This window comes from Oncorhynchus masou, unplaced genomic scaffold (genome assembly GCF_036934945.1).
Source record: "Oncorhynchus masou masou isolate Uvic2021 unplaced genomic scaffold, UVic_Omas_1.1 unplaced_scaffold_1886, whole genome shotgun sequence".
Classification (NCBI taxonomy): Eukaryota; Metazoa; Chordata; class Actinopteri; order Salmoniformes; family Salmonidae; genus Oncorhynchus; species Oncorhynchus masou.
The window spans coordinates 60,940-88,148 of NW_027008387.1; the positions used below are offsets into that span (position 1 = coordinate 60,940).

Genomic DNA, 27,209 nt, shown 5'->3' on the forward strand with positions numbered 1-27,209 from the left:
ATAACTCTACAGACGACCATTACTCCATTGACGACCATTACTCTACCGACGACAATTACTCCATTGACGACCATTACTCCATTGACGACCATTACTCTACCGACGACCATTACTCCATTGACGACCATTACTCCATTGACGACCATTACTCCATTGACGACCATTACTCCATTGACGACCATAACTCTACAGACGACCATTACTCCATTGACGACCATTACTCTACCGACGACCATTACTCCATTGACGACCATTACTCCATTGACGACCATTACTCCATTGACGACCATTACTCTACCGACGACCATTACTCCATTGACGACCATTACTCCATTGACGACCATTACTCCATTGACGACCATTACTCCATTGACGACCATTACTCCATTGACGACCATTACTCCATTGACGACCATTACTCCATTGACGACCATTACTCCATTGACGACCATTACTCCATTGACGACCATTACTCCATAGACGACCATTACTCCATTGACGACCATTACTCCATTGACGACCATTACTCTGTGATAGTGACAGAGGGATGAAGGGAGATGTGAATGTAAAGGGAATGGTACCAACACTTACGATCATCGAAAAATACTGAGAGACAAATATTCAATATCTACGAACATAATGTAAGCTGAAAGAACCACTAGGTAGGGGGTCGTTAAGAAAAGAAGAGCCTCGTTGAAGCCTATTTTTCCCCATGCCCATAGGGCCCTGGTCAAAAGTAGTGCACTATATAGGGAACAGGCTACCATTCGGGACACAGACAAATAATTTCATCCACTTACTTTCGGATAAAAGTAATATGACAATAATAAAATAAGGAAAGTGAATGTGTGACAAAATCTGTCATCATGGCAGGTTATTATGCTTGGTGGAGCGTGGTGTGATTCAGCCCCACAGCTCCGCAGTCCAACCACTACCACTCGCCATGCTGTGAAATGCACTGTCTTGCCTTCTCCCTAAAGGAATACCTAAGTCAACTACACTGCTGATATGATTCAGCAGACTGGTTAATGTGGAGTGTGCTGGCGGGTGCTGCTCTGTCCAGTCCACTGTGTTTATCAGTGGCGCCACCTAGTGCATGTTGTGGACCATGCGCTCAAAAATATAAATGCTGAATGCTACTGACAGACCCTGAGGAAAACAGCTGTAGAAACGCAGGGGTAAGATAATGAATTCTAAGACACTAGAGGTTTTCCTTATCCTGTTTAAACCTTATGGAAGGTGAGTTTAGACACGGCCATATCCCCATTTTCACACTAATGTTCCAATCCTAATCAAACTGTGCTGGTTTTACATTGTGTCTTTTTCATCAAGGTGCCAGCAACCGTGCAACCAGGCTAGATTAGAACAGTTTGGTTTGGTTCGGCTCATATGGCTCAGGTCTGCTTCTACCTGATTCTAGGTTCACCTACCTCTGTCATTGCCACTAGCATACTGGAGAGGCTTGCTCTTATCGATGCTGTTAAAGCTCTGACTCCTCCTGTTGAGGTTGGAGGATCCTTGGCCCTTGGGGGCCCCGCTGCCTGCAGCGGACACCCTGGTCGGCCCTGGCAACCTGCAGACAAAAACACAGGTGGGTGAGGAGAAAGCGTGAACAGTCACAGAGCAACAAAAATAAATGTTTAGCTCGGTAGTGTGTTTGTGTCGTGCTGAAAGGACCATTATGTTCTCTCCGGGACATGCATAAGAGCCCACACACGGATACACAGATGTAAGCGCGAGCACACACACACACACACACACACACACACACACACAGTGTTGTGCTGAAAGGACCACCTGTATTCTCAGGGAAACACACAAGAGAATACACCCTTCAGCATCTGTGGATAAATGTGGATGTTTACTTCTGATGCCACAGCTGGAGCGCAGTCATAAGTCCCAGAGGGGGGAGAGGCCATAGGCTCATTATTCCATTAAGGACTCGTTAAAGCATGCTAACGGATCTCACAGTCCACTACACTGACACTGACAGAGCAAGGTCTTCTCAGTACTGCAACCAAACAACCTCCTGATTGGTTAAACACTGAGATTAACCAATCAGCATGGCTCAAAGGCTCAGTGTAACACGCACGGAATGCACCCACAGTCCTTGAGTCAAGCTGGACACTTCAATGCATCTGGCGAGGTAACTGCCTTGGGCAGTAATAAATTAATGGTCATCATGAGTCTGGGAACTTTCACTTTGATTTGGATGTTTTATCAGTGAGATAATTGACCTAGAAAATATGTTGCTGGCGTCTAACTTTGCAGATGGACTCGTTGACCTTTACGAGGAAGTGAAATCTATACAAATCTGCCTTTGTCCTGGAAAAACATGATCGCATCTCAAAGAAAATGATCTAATCACATGACCATTACAACATATCTATATGAAGTTCATACAGTTTTGATTACCGGTCTGCAAAACACACAAAACCTTCATTCATGCCCTAAACATACAGGACAACCTCCAGGCCCCTTTAGAGTGATACGGATGTTTTTTATCTGGTTTCAGAGAGAGAGAGAGAGAGACCTGGTGAACAGTATGAACTACTCTGTGTTGTTTCATGAAAGATGCTAAGCCCATTTCACCATGGGAATTCTATCATCTAAACTACCCCACTATCCAATCCACATCATTTATGCCTGGCCCTTTAGAACTGACACTCCTAAAAGCTTGGCAATTAAAGGGGAGTATGGGAGTTTAATTAGGCATCGTAACCCTGGACAAAGAGACTTAACAACAGCGCATAAACCTGTCACAGAAGCAGACTGAGGAAGCTTGAGGGACTAGATGGCAATGTGAAGTAATGGCTAAGGGTCAAAACAACACAACCAGAGAATTAACATCTTGGCCCTGTGGTAATGCAGGGAAACGACTCTATTTAGTCCCAAATGACAACCTATTCCCTTTATAGTGCACTACTTATAGTAGGGCTCTGGTTAAAAGTAGTGTACTCTATAGGGACTAGGATGTCATTCAAGATACTACCTCTCTCCTACTGAATTTAAACCACAGAGGAGACAGTCATCTGTTTGATAGTAAACATGACTGTGTGTGTCAAACAGACAATAAAACACACATTTGTACGCGGCTAAATTTGTGGTGGCAGAAATCATACTGTGACGAGTAAACATGTACCTTCTTGTTTCTGTTTCAGAGTAAAAAGCCAACTCGCAACGCAGACAATGGACTGGTCCGACGGAGTCAATCCATACATCATGTAATGATTGATGGAACCAGAGTAACACCAACTCCTTCTGTTGTAACGTAGGAGTCTCTTAACTCCAGTCTTCAACCCAAGGATCAATGCATTACTCAACGTCTGTGTCCCAAATGGCACCCTACAATGTCTTGGTCCAGTGACTGAGGAGTCTGGGTGCTTCTAGACATCATTGGGTTGGAAAACGGACAGATGGTCAAATGAAAAAGCAGGTGATGTAGATATGCTAGAAGCTCCATCCACTTGGTAATGATACACTTTCATCACCCTGTCAATACATATTTCACCACATCCTGCCACCAATGCATCATGATCAGAAATAATAACGTTCAACTAAGATATAATCCTTCATTTCCGGGACGGGGCTAACGAAGATGTATCTGATGTCCCTCCTGGCTGCCTGTGTTCCAAATGGCACCCTATTCCTTATTTAGTGAACTATTTCTGACCAGTGCCATTGGGATGCAGCCGGGGTCTCCAGCACTCAGGTCTATTTTTAAGACGGAGAAGAGGGAGAGGGGTGGCCAGACACATTATTCTCCCTGTCAGACAGGGCTAGAGGAAACGGCTTCAAACTGACAGGGTGTCTCTGTGCTCACTGCAAAACAACCCCCCCCCCCCAAAAAATAATAATAATATATATATATATATATATATATATAAAATGGGACAGATAACAGACTCAGTACACACATGTACAAACACATGCAACCACCGACCCACCCACCCAGGCTGAGAGGGGCACCTGGAGACCCGTGAGCTGAATAAGCATGACTTCATGAGTGCATGTGTGTAATGTCAAATATAACCAGGCAGGAGGGATGGGGGCAGAGAGAGAACGAGAGAGAGAGGAGATGGAGCGAGAGCGCCCACTTGAACAGAAGACCCTGCCATCTGCTCAGCCCATTATCTATATTAGTGAGAGAGAGCGTGTGTGTGTCTGTGTGTATGTGTTTGACAGTACATACCTATGCGAAAGATAATGAGTATTATCAGTATGAAACAGACACAGTATGTGTAAAACAAAATGTGTGTCTGCTTCTGGCAGGAAGCTCAGGGGAGTCAGTCAAATTGAATAACAGGTTTCTTAGCAAGTCAGCACATCTGTCGCTGTATATTCAGGACAATTACCAAAGCTTCTCTGGAATCGCTTCTATCAGCATCACAGACAGGTGCTTTAGGCTGCGGACAAGCGGTCAAACACCGCCCCCTGCTGCGAACACGCTGAATTTAAATGGCTATTTATTTTTAGTTGAGGGTGAGATGCCGAAACACTGTCAACACACCAGGGGTGTACCATTAGTGCCTCACTATAGCAAAATGAAACAAAATGCTTTGCAACAGAAAACATTTTCCAATGAAAAACAAGAGTTTCTTATTGAACAAGTTCAGGTAGTCCCTCCCCATTTGTCTTATTGATTCTGCTTGGTTCTTAGTGAATAGAACCCAGGTAAGCAGGTTTACTGAGAGAGTGGAGTAGGGATTTTAACCTCAAAATCAATTGAAGAGGCTTGTTTGCACACTTTACACAACTCTAGGAGCATAGAAACACTTTACACAGCTCTAGGAGCACAGAGGAAACATTTTACACAGCTCTAGGAGCACAGAGGAAACACTTTAATAGTAGAGAAATAAACTCCAGCACACTGGCATTCCTGTTTGACCCACAATGTGTTTAGTGGTTGGAGATCCATTAAATGCATTGTGGAGTAATAGTTGGAGAGTTGCTTGAGTTTCTTTTTCAAGGCCCAATATCCTCAGATATAAAACTGCCAAGGTAGCAACAGAACTAAGTCCTTCAGCCAATCAAACACAGGAGCTTTCACAAACGTGTGAGGCTACCATTGTGCTGGGAACTCACATTGAGTGTATTTCCTGAATAATGTTGTTGACTTTAAAATCACCCTGGGGGTGTAGGCTAGTACCTCACAATAAAACAACTGTTCATGCCCAATGGGTATCCTCCACAGTAAATCAAAGGTACATTTTATGGCCACAAACTGAAACTCCAGGGCCAATGTCTTTATGTACAATACTTTCAATGAATGATATCATTTGGCACATTTCTACCCTGACCCTTTCCCAGTGAGAATTCATGGAAGAAAACGTGCACTCTTCATCAACGATGTAGTTAGTTTCAAGTTATGGGAGCAGGTCACGTGACCACTAGTTTTTATTTTCACGTATCAATCTGAATCAGGAAAAATCTATCCAGTCCATTTCATTTCATTAGAGGTCCAGGACGACTCACACAGGCCGTGTGTTCTCCAGGTCGGGTGTGGTGAGCCCCGGGGGACTCGTATCGTCTGCCATTTTACGACTTCCGCTGGCTCCTAGCTGTATCACACCAGCCCCTGGAAGGCCCAGAGAGTGCTGATCCTGGCCCCCAAAACAGTGCAGTCTGTCACCAACCCCCCGCCCCCCTACACACACAGACAGAGACACACACACACACAGACAGAGAGACACACACACACACACACTATAGTCTCTATCCGGCTATGGCTGTAGTCAGGGTTAGCTAAGAAACCCAATCAGTCCTGGTGTGGTTGGCCTGATGAGACAGGCCCAGTTTCATTAGCCAAGGTAATGAGGGAGAGAGGAGGCCAACAGGGAGATGAATGGCTGAGCATTGCACTGGGTCAGGGGAAAAGTAACTCTGCCCAACTACTTTTGTTGTGAAATCTCAGCCATTTTATCCAATCGATAGAGTTTCCATTTGGGGATAATAATATAAAGTATTAATTTTAATTCAAGTGTTAGTGGGATTTTCATGCATCGGCAGAGGAGGAAACACGCCCAGATCCAAGGAAACGCGCCCCGATCCAAGGAACGCGCCCGGTCCAAGGAAACGCGCCCGGTCCAAGGGAACGCGCCCGATCCAAGGAACGCGCCCGATCCAAGGGAACGCGCCCCGATCCAAGGAAACGCGCCCCGATCCAAGGAACGCGCCCCGATCCAAGGGAACGCGCCCCGATCCAAGGGAACGCGCCCCGATCCAAGGGAACGCGCCCCGATCCAAGGGAACGCGCCCCGATCAAGGAACGCGCCCGATCCAAGGAACGCGCCCGATCCAAGGAAACGCGCCCGATCCAAGGAACGCGCCCGATCCAAGGGAACGCGCCCGATCAAGGGAACGCGCCCCGATCCAAGGGAACGCGCCCCGATCCAAGGGAACGCGCCCCGATCCAAGGAAACGCGCCCCGATCCAAGGGAACACGCCCCGATCCACATCAACGGGACTGCAGTAGAGAGAGTCATCAGGGTTAAGTTCCTCTGCAGTCACATCACCGAGGACGACATGGACCAACAACACTCTTGTCAAGAGGGCGCAGCAGTGTCTACTTCCCAAGGTGGCCTCTCCAAATACTACCGCTGCACCATCGAGAGCGTCCTGACCAGTTACATCACGGCCCTCCAGTGGGTGTAAAGACGGCCCACACATACGCGCTTCACACACACACACACACATGCTACACACACACGCTACACATATGCCACATGCACGCTACACACACGCTAAACACACACACACACACACACACACATGCTACACACACACACACACACACACGCACACACACACGCTGTAAGGGTTTTCTTTAGGTGAAGGAGAGTCGGACCAAAATGCGGCGTGGCTATTGAGATTCATGTTTTAATAAAACAAAGGAAACACGAATACTACAAAACAAGAAATGTAACACGAAAACCGAAACAGCCTATACTGGTGCAAAGTAACACAGAGACAGAAACAAGGACAATCACCCACAACACACTCAAAGAATATGGCTGCCTAAATATGGTTCCCAATCAGAGACAACGATAAACACCTGCCTCTGATTGAGAACCACTTCAGACAGCCATAGACTAAGCTAGAAAACCCCACTAACCCCACTGATCTCCGGTTGGAGCGAGCGTCCGCATCTACACTTCGGTCCGCAGGTAGTATAACTTTTTATAACTTTTCATTACATTTCGTTATAGTACAACGGTTTGATTTGTCTAATCTTAGCAATTTCTTCTTAGCCAGCTACATAGCCGTCTTTGTATCAACGACAATTGCATAATTATCGTATTTCGGCGTCCTAACGTATCTGCCCAGCAGCTAGCTAAGCAGCTAGCTAACATCCACTGTCCACTAGCACTGTAGAAACTATTACACTCAACTGAACGACTCGATTAGTGTAGTGTCAGCTAGCTACATAGTTGTCTTCGTATCCAAGATAATTGTGCAGTTTAGAGTGTGTAGACTTAGAGTGATTATCTTAATTTACCGAGGTTAGCTAGCCAGCTATTTGTCGTCCTTAACGTAGGAAATGCTGCTAGCTAGCTAGCCAACAGCTAGCCAACCTCTACCGAATTGAACTCCAACTACCCGGTCAACATTCCGCGTCGTTCCACAGGTAGTATCACATTTTCATTTCACTTCATTACAGTACAACGGTTTGATTTGTTTGATCGTAGCTAGCCAGCTACATAGCCGTCTTTGTATCTAAGACAATTGTGTAGCCTAGAGCGATTTTCTAGGTTAGCCAGCCAGCTATTGTCGTTCTTTTAAAGTAACGGAACGCAATCAACCTTGCTAGCTAGCCAGCTAGCCCCCGAATAGCAGCACTGTAGAAACTATTACACTCGACGGAACGACTTGATTAGTGTAGTGTCAACATCGCAGCCACTACCAGCTAGCCTACTCCAGCAGTACTGTTTCATTTCAATCATTTTAGTCAATAAGATTCTTGCTACGTAAGCTTAACTTTCTGAACATTCGAGACGTGTAGTCCACTTGTCATTCCAATCTCCTTTGCATTAGCGTAGCCTCTTCTGTACCCTGTTAACTATGTGTCTATCTATCCCTGTTCTCTCCTCTCTGCACAGACCATACAAACGCTCCATACCGCGTGGCCGCGGCCACCCTAATCTGGTGGTCCCAGCGCGCACGACCCACGTGGAGTTCCTGGTCTCCGGTAGCCTCTGGAACTGCCGATCTGCGGCCAACAAGGCAGAGTTCATCTCAGCCTATGCCTCCCTCCAGTCCCTCGACTTCCTGGCACTGACGGAAACATGGATCACCACAGATAACACTGCTACTCCTACTGCTCTCTCTTCATCCGCCCACGTGTTCTCGCACACCCCGAGAGCTTCTGGTCAGCGGGGTGGTGGCACCGGGATCCTCATCTCTCCCAAGTGGTCATTCTCTCTCTCTCCCCTTACCCATCTATCTATCGCCTCCTTTGAATTCCATGCTGTCACAGTTACCAGCCCTTTCAAGCTTAACATTCTTATCATTTATCGCCCTCCAGGTTCCTCGGAGAGTTCATCAATGAGCTTGATGCCTTGATAAGCTCCTTTCCTGAGGACGGCTCACCTCTCACAGTCCTGGGCGACTTTAACCTCCCCACGTCTACCTTTGACTCATTCCTCTCTGCCTCCTTCTTTCCACTCCTCTCCTCTTTTGACCTCACCCTCTCACCTTCCCCCTACTCACAAGGCAGGCAATACGCTCGACCTCATCTTTACTAGATGCTGTTCTTCCACTAACCTCACTGCAACTCCCCTCCAAGTCTCCGACCACTACCTTGTATCCTTTTCCCTCTCGCTCTCATCCAACACTTCCCACACTGCCCCTACTCGGATGGTATCGCGCCGTCCCAACCTTCGCTCTCTCTCCCCCGCTACTCTTTCCTCTTCCATCCTTTCATCTCTTCCCTCTGCTCATACCTTCTCCAACCTTTCTCCTGACTCTGCCTCCTCAACCCTCCTCTCTTCCCTTTCTGCATCCTTTGACTCTCTATGTCCCCTATCCTCCAGGCCGGCTCGGTCCTCCCCTCCCGCTCCGTGGCTCGATGACTCATTGCGAGCTCACAGAACAGAGCTCCGGGCAGCCGAGCGGAAATGGAGGAAAACTCGCCTCCTGCGGACCTGGCATCCTTTCACTCCCTCCTCTCTACATTTTCCTCCTCTGTCTCTGCTGCTAAAGCCACTTTCTACCACTCTAAATTCCAAGCATCTGCCTCTAACCCTAGGAAGCTCTTTGCCACCTTCTCCTCCCTCCTGAATCCTCCTCCCCCTCCCCCCTCCTCCCTCTCTGCAGATGACTTCGTCAACCATTTTGAAAAGAAGGTCGACGACATCCGATCCTCGTTTGCTAAGTCAAACGACACCGCTGGTTCTGCTCACACTGCCCTACCCTGTGCTCTGACCTCTTTCTCCCTCTCTCTCCAGATGAAATCTCGCTTCTTGTGACGGCCGGCCGCCCAACAACCTGCCCGCTCGACCCTATCCCCTCCTCTCTCCTCCAGACCATTTCCGGGGACCTTCTCCCTTACCTCACCTCGCTCATCAACTCATCCCTGACCGCTGGCTACGTCCCTTCCGTCTTCAAGAGAGCGAGAGTTGCACCCCTTCTGAAGAAACCTACACTCGACCCCTCCGATGTCAACAACTACAGACCAGTATCCCTTCTTTCTTTTCTCTCCAAAACTCTTGAACGTGCCGTCCTTGGCCAGCTCTCCCGCTATCTCTCTCAGAATGACCTTCTTGATCCAAATCAGTCAGGTTTCAAGACTAGTCATTCAACTGAGACTGCTCTTCTCTGCATCACGGAGGCGCTCCGCACTGCTAAAGCTAACTCTCTCTCCTCTGCTCTCATCCTTCTAGACCTATCGGCTGCCTTCGATACTGTGAACCATCAGATCCTCCTCTCCACCCTCTCCGAGTTGGGCATCTCCGGCGCGGCCCACGCTTGGATTGCGTCCTACCTGACAGGTCGCTCCTACCAGGTGGCGTGGCGAGAATCTGTCTCCTCGCCACGCGCTCTCACCACTGGTGTCCCCCAGGGCTCTGTTCTAGGCCCTCTCCTATTCTCGCTATACACCAAGTCACTTGGCTCTGTCATAACCTCACATGGTCTCTCCTATCATTGCTATGCAGACGACACACAATTAATCTTCTCCTTTCCCCCTTCTGATGACCAGGTGGCGAATCGCATCTCTGCATGTCTGGCAGACATATCAGTGTGGATGACGGATCATCACCTCAAGCTGAACCTCGGCAAGACGGAGCTGCTCTTCCTCCCGGGGAAGGACTGCCCGTTCCATGATCTCGCCATCACGGTTGACAACTCCATTGTGTCCTCCTCCCAGAGCGCTAAGAACCTTGGCGTGATCCTGGACAACACCCTGTCGTTCTCAACCAACATCATGGCGGTGGCCCGTTCCTGTAGGTTCATGCTCTACAACATCCGCAGAGTACGACCCTGCCTCACACAGGAAGCGGCGCAGGTCCTAATCCAGGCACTTGTCATCTCCCGTCTGGATTACTGCAACTCGCTGTTGGCTGGGCTCCCTGCCTGTGCCATTAAACCCCTACAACTCATCCAGAACGCCGCAGCCCGTCTGGTGTTCAACCTTCCCAAGTTCTCTCACGTCACCCCGCTCCTCCGCTCTCTCCACTGGCTTCCAGTTGAAGCTCGCATCCGCTACAAGACCATGGTGCTTGCCTACGGAGCTGTGAGGGGAACGGCACCGCAGTACCTCCAGGCTCTGATCAGGCCCTACACCCAAGCAAGGGCACTGCGTTCATCCACCTCTGGCCTGCTCGCCTCCCTACCATTGAGGAAGTACAGTTCCCGCTCAGCCCAGTCAAAACTGTTCGCTGCTCTGGCACCCCAATGGTGGAACAAACTCCCTCACGACGCCAGGACAGCGGAGTCAATCACCACCTTCCGGAGACACCTGAAACCCCACCTCTTCAAGGAATACCTAGGATAGGATAAGTAATCCTTCTCACCCCCCCCCCCCCTTAATGATTTAGATGCACTATTGTAAAGTGGCTGTTCCACTGGATGGCAGAAGGTGAATTCACCAATTTGTAAGTCGCTCTGGATAAGAGCGTCTGCTAAATGACTTAAATGTAAATGTAAATGTAAGCCACAATCTCAATACCTATGAAAAACCCCAAGACAAAACACACCACATACCAAAACCCATGTCACACCCTGGCCTGACCAAATAAATAAAGAAAACACAAAATACTAAGACCAGACACCTACACACACACACACATTACAACCAGACTCAAATTTACAGTACAATTTACAATCCCCGCTTTCTCTGATACATGTGTAAAAATGGAATATATATTCCCTTAGTTAACAGCTGTGTTCGAGAGCAAAGCAGCTTGTACACGGCTATTCAGCAACAACACCAGCTGACGGGTTGTCAATACTGTGAAGGGGAATACCACCCATAGGCTTGTCAATACTGTGAAGGGGAATACCACCCATAGGCTTGTCAATACTGTGAAGGGGAATACCACCCATAGGCTTGTCAATACTGTGAAGGGGAATACCACCCATAGGCTTGTCAATACTGTGAAGGGGAATACCACCCATAGGCTTGTCAATACTGTGAAGGGGAATACCACCCATAGGCTTGTCAATGCAATCCAGCACATATTTCACATAGCTTGGCGGGGTTTGCGTGAAGTAATTTGCCAGCAGGCTGGTTCCCACCAGCCACAACCGTCTAAGGAGAAACAAATGCTCTGGGAGCCAGACAAGCGGTGAAGTATAGGAGCCTGGAACTGTCTGGAAGCCACCACAGCAAGTCACTCTGTTCAATGCAGCGTTCGGTAAAATGGCCCCTAATCCACATCGGCTTGAGTTTAATGGCCCGCGCACGTCACTGATGCCTGGGATCGCCAAGTGCCGATGTTAGTTTGGCATCAGAGAATAGACAACACAAAGTATTCCATTACGAAATCCTCTAAGATAGATGCACAACCAAACCAAATGTAACAACTTCCTTGTGCCAAGATTTTCACAAGTAGATTATTATGAATTGAAGAGGTTGTACAGTAAAGTACATAATGTGTCATTCATGTCGACATGAACTGAAAGAAGGTGAAGGAAAGTTAGCCATGTGAGAGTCATACCTTGTGTTTTTCTTCTGTGGTGCTGCTCCTATTCCGCTGTGACCCGGGGGGCTACCATACCGCGCAGTGAGACTGTGGAGAGAGCAGGGAGAGACACAGACTTAGTGAAGGAATGAGGTGAACAGCTCTCTGGACTCTTTCAACTGTAGCATCTTTGAGACATCATCTAATGCAATAAGGAGAGAGTCAGAGGAGAGCATTGCGCGAGACAGAGACAGTAACTAACAACACAAGCCCTAGTGAAAGAAGCACATAGTGTGAACCCGTACTGCGGTTCACGTGACGGGACACACGTTTCATGTGTATGTCCTCTGTAGCTCAATTGGTAGAGCTTGGAATTTATTATTTTAATTTTTTATTTTATTTAACTAGGCAAGTCAATTAAGAATACATTTTGATTTACAATGACGGCCTAAAACAGTGGGTTAACTGCCTTGTTCAGGGGCAGAATTACATATTTTTTTATCTTGTCAGCTCAGGGATTCGATCTAGCAACCTTTCGGTTACTGGCCCAATGCTCTAACCACTAGGCTACCTGCCACCCCTACGCAATTCCTGGATAGTGATAGTGGGTTCAATTCCCGGAACCACCTGCTCGAAAAATGTTTGCAAGCATGACGAAGTCACTTTGGATAAAAGTGTCTGCTACATGGCATTTATGATTACCATTATATGACTATATTATATTATTACCATTATATGACTATTATTACCATTATATTACTTTATTATATTATTACCATTATATGACTATTATTACCATTATATGACTATATGATTACCATTATATTACTATACTATTACCATTATATTACTATACTATTACCATTATATTACTATACTATTACCATTATATTATTATATTATTACCATTATTTTACTATATAATATTATTATCATTATATTACTATATTATTACCATTATATTACTATATTATAACCACATGTTTTTGAAGCATGTAACGGCTTCAATTAGCCTTTAACTGTAAAGCAACTCTCCCTCACCATAATGTGCCACTTCAACGTAATCTCCTACTGAATCTTGACTGATCTCCCTCAAAAAAACAGTTTTAACTTCAGAAATAAAAACACATTCTTAATTAACAAAAGTGAATTAAAAACCCTACAGAGGAAGTGGTGTAGGAAACTCCTCCAGGCAAAGTCATAGTTTACAATGGGACACTCATTCTTAGTCATGTTGAGAGAATTAACGGCGAGGCTGGTGGTTACCGCCTCGCTTGGCCTCTGCTGGCATTCGACAGGAAATAGTTAGGGAACTCGCGACGGACACAAAGAAAACAAAAGGGTGTTTAATGAACAAAAGGACTGCTTTAATCATAGTGAACACCCAGTAAATCAGGGTAAAAGCCAGGTGGTCGGGGTGAGTGGCTCTGAAAGCATGTGGTCTTGCCAAGCTTCATCAACCCCACTATACAGGTCTATTGAGGACTGCCTGGTGGGAGCACAGCAGAGATACAACGCTTTGGCCTTTGGGGTCACACTTTACACTAAGTTCCATTGGGTCACACTTTACACTAAGTTCCATTGGGTCACTTTACACTAAGTTCCATTGGGTCACTTTACACTAAGTTCCATTGGGTCACTTTACATTAAGTTCCATTGGGTCACACTTTACACTAAGTTCCATTGGGTCACACTTTACACTAAGTTCCATTGGATCACACTTTACACTAAGTTCCATTGGGTCACACTTTACACTAAGTTCCATTGGGTCACACTTTACACTAAGTTCCATTGGGTCGCACTTTACACTAAGTTCCATTGGGTCACACGTTACACTAAGTTCCATTGGGTCACACTTTACATTAAGTTACATTGGATCACACTTTACACTAAGTTCCATTGGGTCACACTTTACATTAAGTCCCATTGGGTCACTTTACACTAAGTTCCATTGGGTCACTTTACACTAAGTTCCATTGGGTCACTTTACACTAAGTTCCATTGGGTCACTTTACACTAATTTCCATTGGGTCACCCTTTACACTAAGTTCCATTGGGTCACACTTTACATTAAGTTACATTGGATCACACTTTACACTAAGTTCCATTGGGTCACACTTTACATTAAGTTCCATTGGGTCACTTTACACTAAGTTCCATTGGGTCACTTTACACTAAGTTCCATTGGGTCACTTTACACTAAGTTCCATTGGGTCACTTTACACTTTACAACTCAATTGCTGAGATGCATAGCACAACAAAACATTAACAGTGATATGTAACATTATGTTAGCCTGATAGCAATAGGTAACATTATGTTAGCCTGATAGCAATAGGCAACATTATGTTAGCCTGATAGCAATAGGCAACATTATGTTAGCCTGATAGCAATAGGCAACATTATGTTTTCCTGATAGCAATAGGCAACATTATGTTAGCCTGATAGCAATAGGTAACATTATGTTAGCCTGATAGCAATAGGCAACATTATGTTAGCCTGATAGCAATAGGCAACATTATGTTAGCCTGATAGCAATAGGTAACATTATGTTAGCCTGATAGCAATAGGTAACATTATGTTAGCCTGATAGCAATAGGCAAAATTATGTTAGCCTGATAGCAATAGGTAACATTATGTTAGCCTGATAGCAATAGGCAACATTAAGGTAGCCTGATAGCAATAGGTAACATTATGTTAGCCTGATAGCAATAGGTAACATTATGTTAGCCTGATAGCAATAGGCAACATTATGTTAGCCTGATAGCAATAGGTAACATTATGTTAGCCTGATAGAGGTGTAAGGATCGAGGACAAAGTGGTTTTAGTATGTAATAATGTTTAGTGATATAAGTCAAAAGACTAAAACAAGAGGAACACATAGTGAAAGGGACCCTAGAGATTTGTTATCTGGGGTTTTGAATTGCAGGTGTGTTTTTTCCAGTGGAGAGGGAATGGACATGTGTTATCAGTTCAACCAAGGACACATGTAGGAAATAGGGTCACATCACTACAAAATGAGAAAAATAACAAGAAAATACCAAATGATTCTACATGAGACTCAAATTCATTCATGATCATGCAATATGAATTTTACACAACACTGTATAAAAGGGTTGCATATAAGGTGTTAAAACTGTTAGCTAAAACCTTCTCTAGCACTATACAGAGCTATACATGTACATCTCTGGTTTGAAAATACATTTAAAATGACGTTGGATACAGTATATCGAATAACAGTCAACAGTCAACCATTGATCTAAATACTCCAATGACCATTTCCTAAAGAAACAACATGTTCCACATACTATATGTAATGGTTTATCTTACAAAGTGTTCAAACTGCTTCCTATGTCTCAATGAACCCTGGGAGATGTACTACAAGATGAGGGGGAGGAGAGGTTGTCTTTCTTGCGCTAACACTCACACTTGTCACTGTCTTACTAGCAGGGACTTTGCTGATAGCTGCTTTATTGAGGACACTGTGCTTACTATGACCGTGAGATGTGGTTGTCTCACCTAGCTATCTTAAGATGAATGCACAAACTGCAAGTTGCTCTGGATAAGAGCGTCTGCTAAAAAAATACTAAAATGTCATTGTAATAGGGTTGAGTGGGAAGGGGGCCTTTCCCTCTGATGGTAAGAGGCCGTTTGGAGCACAGTTTCTGAGAGCACTCAAGGTCATGTTTCGATAACTGCTCTAAACCTCCTATTACATGGCTGAGAACAGTCTGATCGCACAGCGTCGATAAGCAGCTGGATACATCATTCCCCTCGAGGTTAATATTCTACCATGGTTACCCTCAATTTTCAAGTGAGGTGGACACACCTCGGTCTCCCATTGGTTATAGACAGGTGGGGTTTGGGAATAAATATGGTCCCCAGTCCACTAGACTGTCACATTCTCACAATGACTTTCCTCTGGTTCGTGTCCTGTCTCGCCTTCATCAGCGCCGCCTACGGTGAGTATTCACACCTTCTCTTTACCTACAGTGTTACCTCCTTGATTTAACCCTTAACCCTTGTTTTAATGCTAAAAGTGTAAAAGTAAGATGTGGAGTGCCTCAAGGCTCTGGTCTTGGACCACTACTGTTCTCATTATGTGCTACTGCTACATTGATAGCACTTGGTGATGTTATTTGGAAACACTTCCGTACGTTGGATGCCCATGGTTGAGTATGTTTCATTAAACAGAGCATTTAAACATGACGAGCTAAGTGTTTACAAAATATTTTCTTGTAACCAGGCTGCGGCATCCCCGCCATCAAGCCCGTGGTGTCTGGCTATGCCCGCATCGTTAATGGTGAGGAGGCTGTGCCCCACTCCTGGCCCTGGCAGGTATCTCTGCAGCAGACCAGCGGCTTCCACTTCTGTGGGGGATCCCTGATCAACGAGAACTGGGTGGTCACCGCCGCTCACTGCAACGTCGCTACCTACCACCGCGTGATCGTTGGAGAGCACAAGAGGGGCAGCGGCAACAACGCTGAGGACATCCAGATCCTGAAGCCCGCTAAGGTACAGCACAGTCACACATCCTCCTCTATAGCTCTGGGTAGAAGTTCCCCTCAGGCGCTGCTCTAGGATCAGCCTATCCCCCGCCAGCTCAGCTGATCCGATCAGTGATCCGTCGGAGCAACGACGTCCTGTAGTCCTACCTGAACTCTCCATTTCATAAAGGTTTCAGTTCTAACTGTCCCTTCTCTCCCTCAACCCACCGCACCCCCTCTCCTCACCCACAGGTGTTCACCCACCCCAAGTGGAACCCCAGTACCATCAACAACGATATCGCCCTGATCAAGCTGTCCACCCCTGCTGTCCTGAACACCAATGTGTCCCCGGTGTGCCTGGCTGAGACCGCCGACGTCTTTGCACCTGGCATGACCTGTGTGACCTCCGGCTGGGGTCTGCTGCGCTACAATGCTATCAACACCCCTAACCAGCTGCAGCAGGCTGCTCTGCCCCTGCTGTCCAACGAGCAGTGCAAGGAGCACTGGGGGAGCAGCATCTCCGACGTCATGATCTGTGCCGGTGGTGCTGGTGCTACCTCCTGTATGGGTGACTCCGGTGGTCCCCTGGTCTGTGAGAAGGACAACGTCTGGACCCTGGTCGGTATTGTGTCCTGGGGCAGCAGCCGTTGCTCCACCACTACCCCCGCTGTGTACGCCCGCGTCACCGAGCTCCGTTCCTGGGTGGACCAGACCCTGGCCGCCAACTAAGAGACATGCTGCAGCATCCCTGTCATCCTGTATATTGCTATGTCATTTTATGCATTGTAATGTCATACTATGTATTGCTATGTCATTCTATATATTACTATGTAATGTACAACACCTTAACATTAGCTACCAAGACTGAGATTGCCACACATTGGTCTGAACATGACATTCAATAAACATACTTGAACATAAAAAATATTATTGTGCAGTAATTGTATGATTACTACATTCACAACATAATATTTTAGTACACGAGAGGAACTTAATGTAAAGTGTTACCACAGTCGGGTTACCGCTGACTGAATCTACTGCTAGCGTTAGGGGTCTCGAATGGTTGAGGGACAGCTATTGGGGAACTGTGGGGGGGGGGGGGGGTTCTTGGAGGGTTCGGGTTCACGTTTTTTGGCCTAGTGGGAGATCTGTCAACGTGCCCTTGAGCAGGGCATTGACCCTGGATGCTTCTGTGTGTCGCTCTAAATGGGAGTCTGTTGGATGATGGAGTTGTTGAGCGGCTTCACTGCAAGTATATTGTATGCTTCGGATTTTAAAATTTTAAAATAAATAAATAAAAAGCTACAGTAGCATGGAATCATTGACAAAACTTTAAACCAAGTGTATAAGGGCTATTATAAACCGGGTATTTTGGTCCTGGATGCTGATTGAAACAGCATTCCAACTGTGTGTATATCATCGATATTCCAAGGGTATGATGCAAACATACTTGTTACTGTTCTATCTGAAAGTTTCATGACGCTATTCTTGATATGCCACAGCAAATGACAAAAGAAAAGCAATAAGCTTCTATTAAGGCATGACCTAACCTTGCATCTAGCCTAGCGTTTGGTTTGCAACAGTCACATATGTGCCATTTTAACGAGGCTAATCAGGAAGTGTTCATTCCATTTCTCGCTCTACCTTTCTATCCAAAGTAAAGACGCAGACCGTGTCTGAATACCCATACCCATATTTGCGTTCTAGTCAGCATTTTGGATGTGTGAAAATACGTTTTATAGTATGTGAAAAGTAGAAAGTTTCTTTAAAACGCCAGGATGTTATACTCATTTAGAGCGAGATGCATATGTTGTGATGTATCTGCTGTGTGTGACTGTAGAAATCGCTGCACACTTGAGGAAGAGAATAAATGCACAGCCACACACATACCTGCCGACACATGCATTAATACACACATACACGCTCGGACAAAGGACCAACTCACACTGTCGCTGCACTGACAAACTAGCCTCATGAAAAGACAGAAATGCTCATAGCATTACATGTAGTCATTTTGAAACATTACCACAAAAAACCTCAGAGTCGTAACCTCTACAGGATCGGTGGGTCCCCCGCGGGACGGTTGAGCTAATGTAGGCTAATGCAATTAGCATGAGGTTGTCACTAACAAGAACATTTCCCAGGACATAAGACATATCTGATATTGGCCGAAAGCTTAAATTCTTGTTAATCTAACTGCACTGTCCAATTTACAGTAGCTATTACAGTGAAAGAATATCATGCTATTGTTTGAGGAGAGCGCACAGTTATGAACTTGAAAAGTTATTAATAAACCAATTAGGCACATTTGGGCAGTCGTGTTAGAAAAGTTTGAACATAAATGCAATGGTTCATTGGATCAGTCTAAAACTTTGCACATACACAACTGCCATCTAGTGGCCAAAATCTAATTTGCGTCTGGGCTGGATAAATACATTATGGCCTTTCTCTTGAATTTCAAAGATGGCACAAAATGTACAGAAAAATACAATAAAATGCATGGTTTTTGTCTTTGTATTATTTTTTACCAGATCTAATGTGTTATATTCTCCAACATTCATTTCACATTTCCACAAACATCAGTGTTTCCTTTCAAATGGTTCAAGAATATGCATATCCTTGCTTCAGGTCCTGAGCTACAGGCAGTTAGATTTGGGAATGCCAGTTTTGGCCAAAATTGAAAAAAGGGGCAGATCCTTAAGTTAAATTGCAGACTGAAGCAATCTACATAGGCAGCAACTAAACTCAACTTGACAAAATAGTAAGTAAAAACCTATGCAATAGTACTACGCATATAGGATAGGCCTATTGATCAAAGCTAAATACTGACTGGTAACACTTTCAATGAGGGATACATATAAGGCCTTACAAATGCATTTATAATGCCTTATAATACACTTATTAGTATCTTATACTACTTGGTATAAGGCCAGAGAGCATAATGCATTATACGTTAACTATCTATCTCGCTTAGCTTGTTGGCATCAGTCATGTCATTAGCTTCCGCTAGCTCGTTAACCATCTTCACAGCCAGCTCGACAGCTAAGTTTTGGCATGTGCCTAGCTTTTCAAAATATATGTTGCTAGCTAACATAGCTACCTACAGTAGTCCATGCTTATGTTCCTAGTTCTTTTCAATAAATTCAGTAAATATCAACAAGCACACAATAATCAAAAATGTAAAAATCTGATTAAAAAAAAGTTTTTGTTATATTAGCATTAAGCTAGGATAAGAGGCCGTTTTGAGCAGAGTCTCGCCCTCCTGGTACTTGACTGAGAACTCTTTGATTGCCCAGCATTGACAAGCAGCTGGACATCCCCCTAGCATTGTAGAACCAGCCTGATTGCTGAGTTTACAATTTTATCAGTCTGGAGTCCCAACTCATCAGACTGGTTCCAGCTGGATGACATCCTTGATGTTAATATTCTACCATGGCTACCCTCGGCTTTTGGGAGGGTTGGACACACCACAGTCTCTGATTGGCTACAGATGGATGGGGTTTGGAGATAGAGATACTATTTGTCTTCTAGACTGTCACAATGGCTTTTCTCTGGTTCGTCTCCTGTCTCGCCATCTCTCCCGTGGCTTTGGCCGCATCATCAATAGTGAGGAGGCTGTGCCCCACTCCTGGCCCTGGCAGGTGTCCCTGCAGCAATCTGGCACCCACTTCTGTGGAGTTTCCCTGACAAACGAGTACTAGGTAGTGACTGCTGCTCACTGCGATGTCAAGACCTCCCACCGGCGAGCACGACATGCTCATGAGCAATGAGGCCATCCAGATCCTGAAGCCCGCTAAAGTGTTCACCCACCCCAGGTGGAACCCAGCACCATCAAAAATGACGTCATCTTGATCAAGCTGGCCACCCCCACCACCCTGAGCGCCAAAGTGTCCCCCGTGTGTCTGGCTTCCTACGAAGATGTGACCTGTGTGACTTCCGGCTTGTGCATGAGCAGCTACCAGCCTGCCAATTACCCCAACAAAACTGCAGCAGGGTGCTATGCCCCACCTGTCTGAGGAGGAGTGCAAGAGGAAACATGATTCATGAAATGATCTGTGCTGGTGGTAAAGGTGTTTCCTCCTGCATGGGGGACTCCGGTGGCCCCCTGGTCTGTGAGAAGAACAAGGTGTGGAGCCTGGTCGGTATTGTGTTCTGGGGCAGCAGTGGTTGCTCTACCTCTACCCCCTCTGTGTACACCGGAGTCGCCGAGGTTCGCACCTGGGTGGACATGACCATGATGCTCAACTAAGAGCAATGCGACAGTTTCCCTGTCCAGAAAAATATGTACTGCTACACCATTCTAGGTTTTGTATATCTATGTTTCAGTGGAGGCTGCAGAGGTAAGGACGGCTCATCATAATGGCCGGAGGACGGGCTCGTGGTAATTGCAGAAGCGGAATCAGTGGAATGGCATCAAACAGATGGATGTGTTTGATGTATTTGATACCATTCCACTGATTCCGCTTCTGCAATTACCACGAGCCCGTCCTCCCCATATTAAAGAGTATTTTTACTACTTGATGACTTTACATGCTGTGCACCCTTTGATAATCAAGAGACCCTTGGGTATGTTGTGGACCACAGGAGGTTGGTGACACCTTAATTGAGGAGAACAGGCTCATGGTAATGGCTGGAACGGAACCAGTAGAATGGTATCAAATACATGAAACACATGGTTTCCAGGTGTTTGTTGACATTCCATTTTCTCTGTTCCGGCCATTATTATGAGCTGTTCTCCCCTCAACAGCCTCCTGTGGTTGTGGTGGACTGTCAGTCAGTCCAGTGTGAAGCAGGTTATTCATGTCTACAGTATAAGGGAAGAAGGTCTCCTGTGAAGTCGTGGCCAAACGTTTTGAGAATGACACAAATATGAATTTTCACAAAGTCTGCTGCCTCAGTTTGTGTGATGGCAAGTTGCATATACTCCAGAATGTTATGAAGAGTGATCAGATGAATTGCAAAGTCCCTCTTTGCCATGCAAATGAACTGAATACCCCCCCCAAAAAACATTTCCACTGCACTTCAGCCCTGCCACAAAAGGACCAGCTGACATCATGTCAGTGATTCTTTCGTTAACACAGGTGTGAGTGTTGACGAGAACAAGGCTGGAGATCACTCTGTCATGCTGATTTACTTTGAATAACATACTGGAAGCTTCAAACGGAGGGTGGTGCGTGGAATCTTCTTCCTCTGTCAAACATGGTTACCTGCAAGGAAACACGTGACGTCATCATTGCTTTGCACAAAAAGGGCTTCACAGGCAAGGATATTGCTGCCAGTAAGATTGCACCTAAATCAACCATTTATCAGATCATCAAGAACTTCAAGGAGAGCGGTTCAATTGTTGTGAAGAAGGCTTCAGAGTGCCCAAGAAAGTCCAGCAAGCACCAGGACCATCTCCTAAAGTTGATTCACTGCGGGATCGGGGCACCACCAGCACAGAGCTTGCTCAGGAATGACAACAGGCAGGTGTGAGTGCATCGGCACGCACAGTGAGGCAAACACTTTTGGAGGATGGCATGGTGTCAAGAAGGGCAGCAAAGAAGCCACTTCTCTCCACAAAAAAAACATTAGGGACAGACTGATATTCTGGAAAGGTACAGGGATTGGACTGCTGAGGACTGGGGTAAAGTCATTTTCTCTGATGAATCCCCTTTCCGATTGTTTGGGGCATCTGGAAAAAAAGCTTGTCCGGAGAAGACAAGGTGAGCACTACCATCAGTCCTGTGTCATGCCAACAGTTAAGCATCCTGAGACCATTCATGTGTGGGTTTGCTTCTCAGCCAAGGGAGTGGGCTCACTCACAATTTTGCCTAAGAACACAGCCATGAATAAAGAATGGTACCAACACATCCTCTGAGAGCAACTTCTCCCAACCATCCAGGAACAGTTTGGTGACGAACAATGCCTTTTCCAGCACGATGGAGCACCTTGCCATAAGGCAAAAGTGATAACTAAGTGGCTCGGGAACAAAACATCCATATTTTTGGTCCATGGCCAGGAAACTCCCCAGACCTTAATCCAATTGAGAATTTGTGGTCAATCCTCAAGAGGCAGGTGGACAAACCAAAATCCACAAATTCTGACAAACTCCAAGCATTTATTATGTGAGAATGGGCTGCCACCAGTCAGGATGTGGCCCAGAAGTTAATTGACAGCATGTCAGGGCGGATTGCAAAGGTCTTGAAAAAGAAGGGTCAACCCTGCAAATATTGACTTTTTGCATCAACTTCATGTAATTGTCAATAAAAGTCTTTGACACTTGTAATTATACTTCAGTATTCCATAGTAACATCTGACAAAAATATCTAAAGACACTGAAGCAGCAAACTTTGTGGAAATTAATATTTGTGTCATTCTCAAAACTTTTGGCCACGACTGTACTCTGTAAATCACACATGCAATACTGTAGCCTAATTCCCAAAGCTGACCCACTAAGACTCCTAACAACGCCAGAGTGGACTCAGGAAAGCTGACCTCCCTGGCCTTTACTGTCATCACAAACAAACAAAACACACAGGTTTCTGAATAAACAATGTCATTGGTCATCTAGAGTTACCTGATCTTGCCCGACAGTCAGGACATGTCCTCTGTGTTTATCTGTTTGTTAGTTATTTAGTTTTAGGCTAGTGGAAGAGATGAGGGCCAATAAACCCACCCATAAGAGGTGAGTGATACCCAGTCCCAGTGCCAGTTGCCTTGGAATGTAAATGAAGACTAGACTGAACACTAAATGCATGCTGGGTAAATTGGCACACTCAATAATTATCGGAATAAAATAACTGAGGTTTTCAAGGGCAAAATTAGCGCAGTTTTACAGAAGCAACAGAAGGGATATGCAGATTATCAAAAGCATTTAGATTGGATTTCTGAATATGCTTATAAGATATAAATATTCAGGTCATCTTTATGGTTCACAGGTCACTTCCTCCCAGATGGGAGAGAGACAGGAAAAGGAAGGACAGATGGAAGGAAGTTGGGAGAGGGAGGTTTTGGTGCCACTTGTGATGAGAAAGTATTCCATTTTACAGAATAAATAAATAATTTATTAGACATTATTGCTCAGTTGGTTTCATTAGGGCTACTGAAAAGATCTTATCTTAGATTAAAACTGGGCAACCCAGAGCCATACACTTATCAATGCATGGTTGGCCTCCCAATGAACTCCCAACTCCCAATGAAAGTGATAACGATCATTTGGTGTAGCGTAGTGCTCCTGTTCAAATTACCCCCAACTATAATGAGTTTTAGTCAAACTGACTGTCTTAAGTCGTAACTGTGGACGCTCTCTCTTCCTAGTAAATTAACACGGCTTTGATTTGATTTTGAGGAGGTGCCAAGTCATTGTTGGCTACTAATTAACCAAACAAGGCAGACGAAGAAAAGCACCTGGGCGGATTCCCCACTTCCGTTTTTTAGGGGAAACGGATGTTAGATTGAAAATTCTGTATCCCTGAGAACCAGAAACATTCGGTTTCTGACAACACTGTTAAGGGTGGCTACTAATTGACCTCTGAGATATTCATTATGCATGGCTCTTCTTTTGCTGTATACCAATTAGCTAAATAAGTACCATAGAGCTTCAATGAGCTAGGGAAGTACCACAGAGCTTCAATGAGCCAGTGAAGTACCATTGAGCTTCAATGAGCCAGTGAAGTACCATTGAGCTTCAATGAGCTAGGGAAGTACCATTGGGCATCAAAGAGCTAGGGAAGTACCATAGAGCTTCAATGAGCAAGGGAAGTACCATAGAGCTTCAATGAACTAGGGAAGTACCATTGAGCTTCAATGAGCTAGGGAAGTACCATAGAGCTTTAATGAACTAGGGAAGACCATTGAGCTTCAATGAGCTAGGGAAGTACCAAAGAGCTTTAATGAACTAGGGAAGTACCATTGAGCATCAATGAGCTAAGGAAGTACCATTGTGCATCAATGAGCTAAGGAAGTACCATAGAGCTTCAATGAGCTAGGGAAGTATCATAGAGCATCATTGACCTGGCCAAGGCTTTCGACTCTGTCAATCACCACATTCTTATTGGCAGACTTGACAGCATTGGTTTCTCAAATGATTGCCTTGCCTGGTTCACCAACGACTTCTCTGATATTCAGTATGTCAAATCGGAGGGCCTGTTGTCCGGTCCTCTGGCAGTCTCTATGGGGGTGCCGCAGGGTTAAATTCTTGGGCTGACCCTCTTCTCTGTATACATCAATGATGTCGCTCTTGCTGCTGGTGATTCTCTGATCCACCTCTAAGCAGACGACACCATTCTGTATACTTCTGGCACCTCTTTGGACAATGTGTTAACCAACCTCCAGATAAGCTTCAATTGACTATGTTTGTTTATTCCATGTGTAACTCTGAGTTGTTGTATGTGTCTAACTGCTATGCTTTATCTTGGCCAGGTCGCAGTTGTAAATGAGAACTTGTTCTCAACTAGCCTAGCTGGTTAAATAAAGGTTAAATAAAAAAAATAAAAAATCAAAGCGCTAGGGAAGTACCATAGTGCTTCAAAAACACACACAGGGCAATTTCCCATTATATCTACCTGTTCATATTATTGTGTTAATGGAAGGTGTATGTATGGCATCTTAATAAAAACCCCGTAACCAACGATGCTCCCCACTCACTCCGCTATCCTCTCTCCTCCCAGAATCCTTTGTGTGAGGGGTAAAGTAAATGGTTCACGTAGGGAAGATAGCCGCGGTGCCATGATTAATTTCTGTTTTAATTAAATTTTTTATTTTACCTTTATTTAACCAGGAAAGTCAGTTAAGAACAAATTCTTAATTTCAATGACGGCCTGGGAACAGTGAGTTAACTGCCTGTTCAGGGGCAGAACAACAGATTTGAACCTTTTCAGCTCGGGGGTTTGAACTCGCAACCTTCCGGTTACTAGTCCAACGCTCTAACCACTAGGCTACCCTGCCGCCCCAGGGTAGCCTAGTGGCCTCCAACTGCTCTTAAATGCAAGTAAAACTAAATGCATGCTATTCAATCGATCACTGCCCGCACCTGCCCGCCCGTCCAGCATCACTACTCTGGACGGCTCTGACTTAGAATATGTGGACAACTACAAATACCTAGGTGTCTGGTTAGACTGTAAACTCTCCTTCCAGACTCACATCAAGCATCTCCAGTCCAAAATTAAATCTAGAATCGACTTCCTATTTCACAACAAAGCATCCTTCACTCATGCTGCCAAACATACCCTCGTCAAACTGACCATCCTACCGATCCTCGACTTCAGAGATGTCATCTATAAAATAGCCTCCAACACTCTACTCAACAAATTGGATGCAGTCTATCACAGTGCCATCTGTTTTGTCACCAAAACCCCATATACTACCCACACCTTGCAACCTGTACGCTCTTGTTGGTTGGCCCTCGCTTCATACTCGTCGCCAAACCCACTGGCTACAGGTTATCTATAAGTCTCTGCTAGGTAAAGCCCCGCCTTATCTCAGCTCACTGGTCACCATAGCAGCACCCACTCGTAGCACGCACTCCAGCAGGTATATCTCACTGGTCACCCCCAAAGCCAATTCCTCCTTTGGTTGCCTTTCCTTCCAGTTCTCTGCTGCCAATGACTGGAACGAACTGCAAAAATCACTGAAGCTGGAGACCCATATCTCCCTCACTAGCTTTAAGCACCAGCTGTCAGAGCAGCTCACAGATCACTGCACCTGTATATAGCCCATCTGTAAACAGCCCATCTATCTACCTCATCGCCATACTGTATTTATTTATTTATCTTCCTCCTTTGCACCCCAGTATCTCTACTTGCACATTCATCTTCTGCACATCTACCATTCCAGTGTTTAAATGCCATATTGTAATGACTTCGCCACCATGGCCTGTTTATTGCCTTAACTCCCTTATCTTACCTCATTTGCACTCACTGTATATAGACTTTTTTTCCTACTGTATTATTGACTATGTTTGTTTATTCCATGTGTAACTCTGAGTTGTTGTATGTGTCTAACTGCTATGCTTTATCTTGGCCAGGTCGCAGTTGTAAATGAGAACTTGTTCTCAACTAGCCTACCTGGTTAAATAAAGGTTAAATAAAAAAAATAAAAAATCAAAGCGCTAGGGAAGTACCATAGTGCTTCAAAAACACACACAGGGCAATTTCCCATTATATCTACCTGTTCATATTATTGTGTTAATGGAAGGTGTATGTATGGCATCTGACAGAGACGTAATAAAAACCCCGTAACCAACGATGCTCCCCACTCACTCCGCTATCCTCTCTCCTCCCAGAATCCTTTGTGTGAGGGGTAAAGTAAATGGTTCACGTAGGGAAGATAGCCGCGGTGCCATGATTAATGGAAGCCATCATTCCCAGAGGATGAAGCCGCAACGTGGGCGCAACAACTCTGCTCAAACCTTTCTCATCTTTTATCATGAACGTGCCTTGGATCTTTTCCCATTTTCTCCCTGAGTTTCATATTTCAGATGGCCCTATTGTGAATAGGCATTAGTGTCAGGTTAACGGATGGGGTTTAATTAAAGTTAGAGAGGGTCACAGGGCTATATCACTAGCTACTGGTCTGTGGAACTGGTAGAAAGAGCTAGCACTACACTAGCCTACAGTGCAT

At 45.3% G+C, this 27,209-nt stretch overlaps 2 protein-coding genes and 1 pseudogene across 2 annotated transcripts in view; 2 read left to right on the plus strand and 1 right to left on the minus strand.

The window, feature by feature from the left end:
- Window positions 1-1,397: 1,397 nt before the first annotated feature.
- The window catches only part of LOC135532514 (neuron navigator 3-like), a 37,556-nt gene continuing 11,744 nt past the window's right edge, over window positions 1,398-27,209 (minus strand). The window contains exons 3-4 of the mRNA XM_064959992.1: window positions 12,159-12,230; window positions 1,398-1,573 (exon numbers count right to left, since the gene is read on the minus strand). Coding sequence (XP_064816064.1) covers window positions 1,423-1,573; window positions 12,159-12,230 — 223 coding nt within the window. The 3' untranslated portion in view covers window positions 1,398-1,422. The remainder of the gene's footprint in view (window positions 1,574-12,158; window positions 12,231-27,209) is intronic.
- On the plus strand, window positions 16,009-17,532 carry LOC135532509 (chymotrypsin B-like). The gene is made up of 3 exons (XM_064959991.1): window positions 16,009-16,082; window positions 16,367-16,635; window positions 16,860-17,532. Exons 1-3 carry the CDS (start codon window positions 16,031-16,033, stop codon window positions 17,334-17,336), a joined length of 798 nt encoding a protein of 265 aa, XP_064816063.1. The 5' UTR covers window positions 16,009-16,030; the 3' UTR covers window positions 17,337-17,532.
- LOC135532510 (chymotrypsin B-like) lies at window positions 20,148-20,856 on the plus strand (annotated as a pseudogene).

Coding starts and splice junctions, on each gene's coding strand:
- LOC135532509 (XM_064959991.1), top strand. CDS start 16,031: ATGACTTTCCTCTGGTTCGTGTCCTGTCTCGCCTTCATCAGCGCCGCC. Junction 16,083..16,366: donor CTTCATCAGCGCCGCCTACG/GTGAGTATTCAC, acceptor TCTTGTAACCAG/GCTGCGGCATCCCCGCCATC. Junction 16,636..16,859: donor AGATCCTGAAGCCCGCTAAG/GTACAGCACAGT, acceptor CCTCACCCACAG/GTGTTCACCCACCCCAAGTG.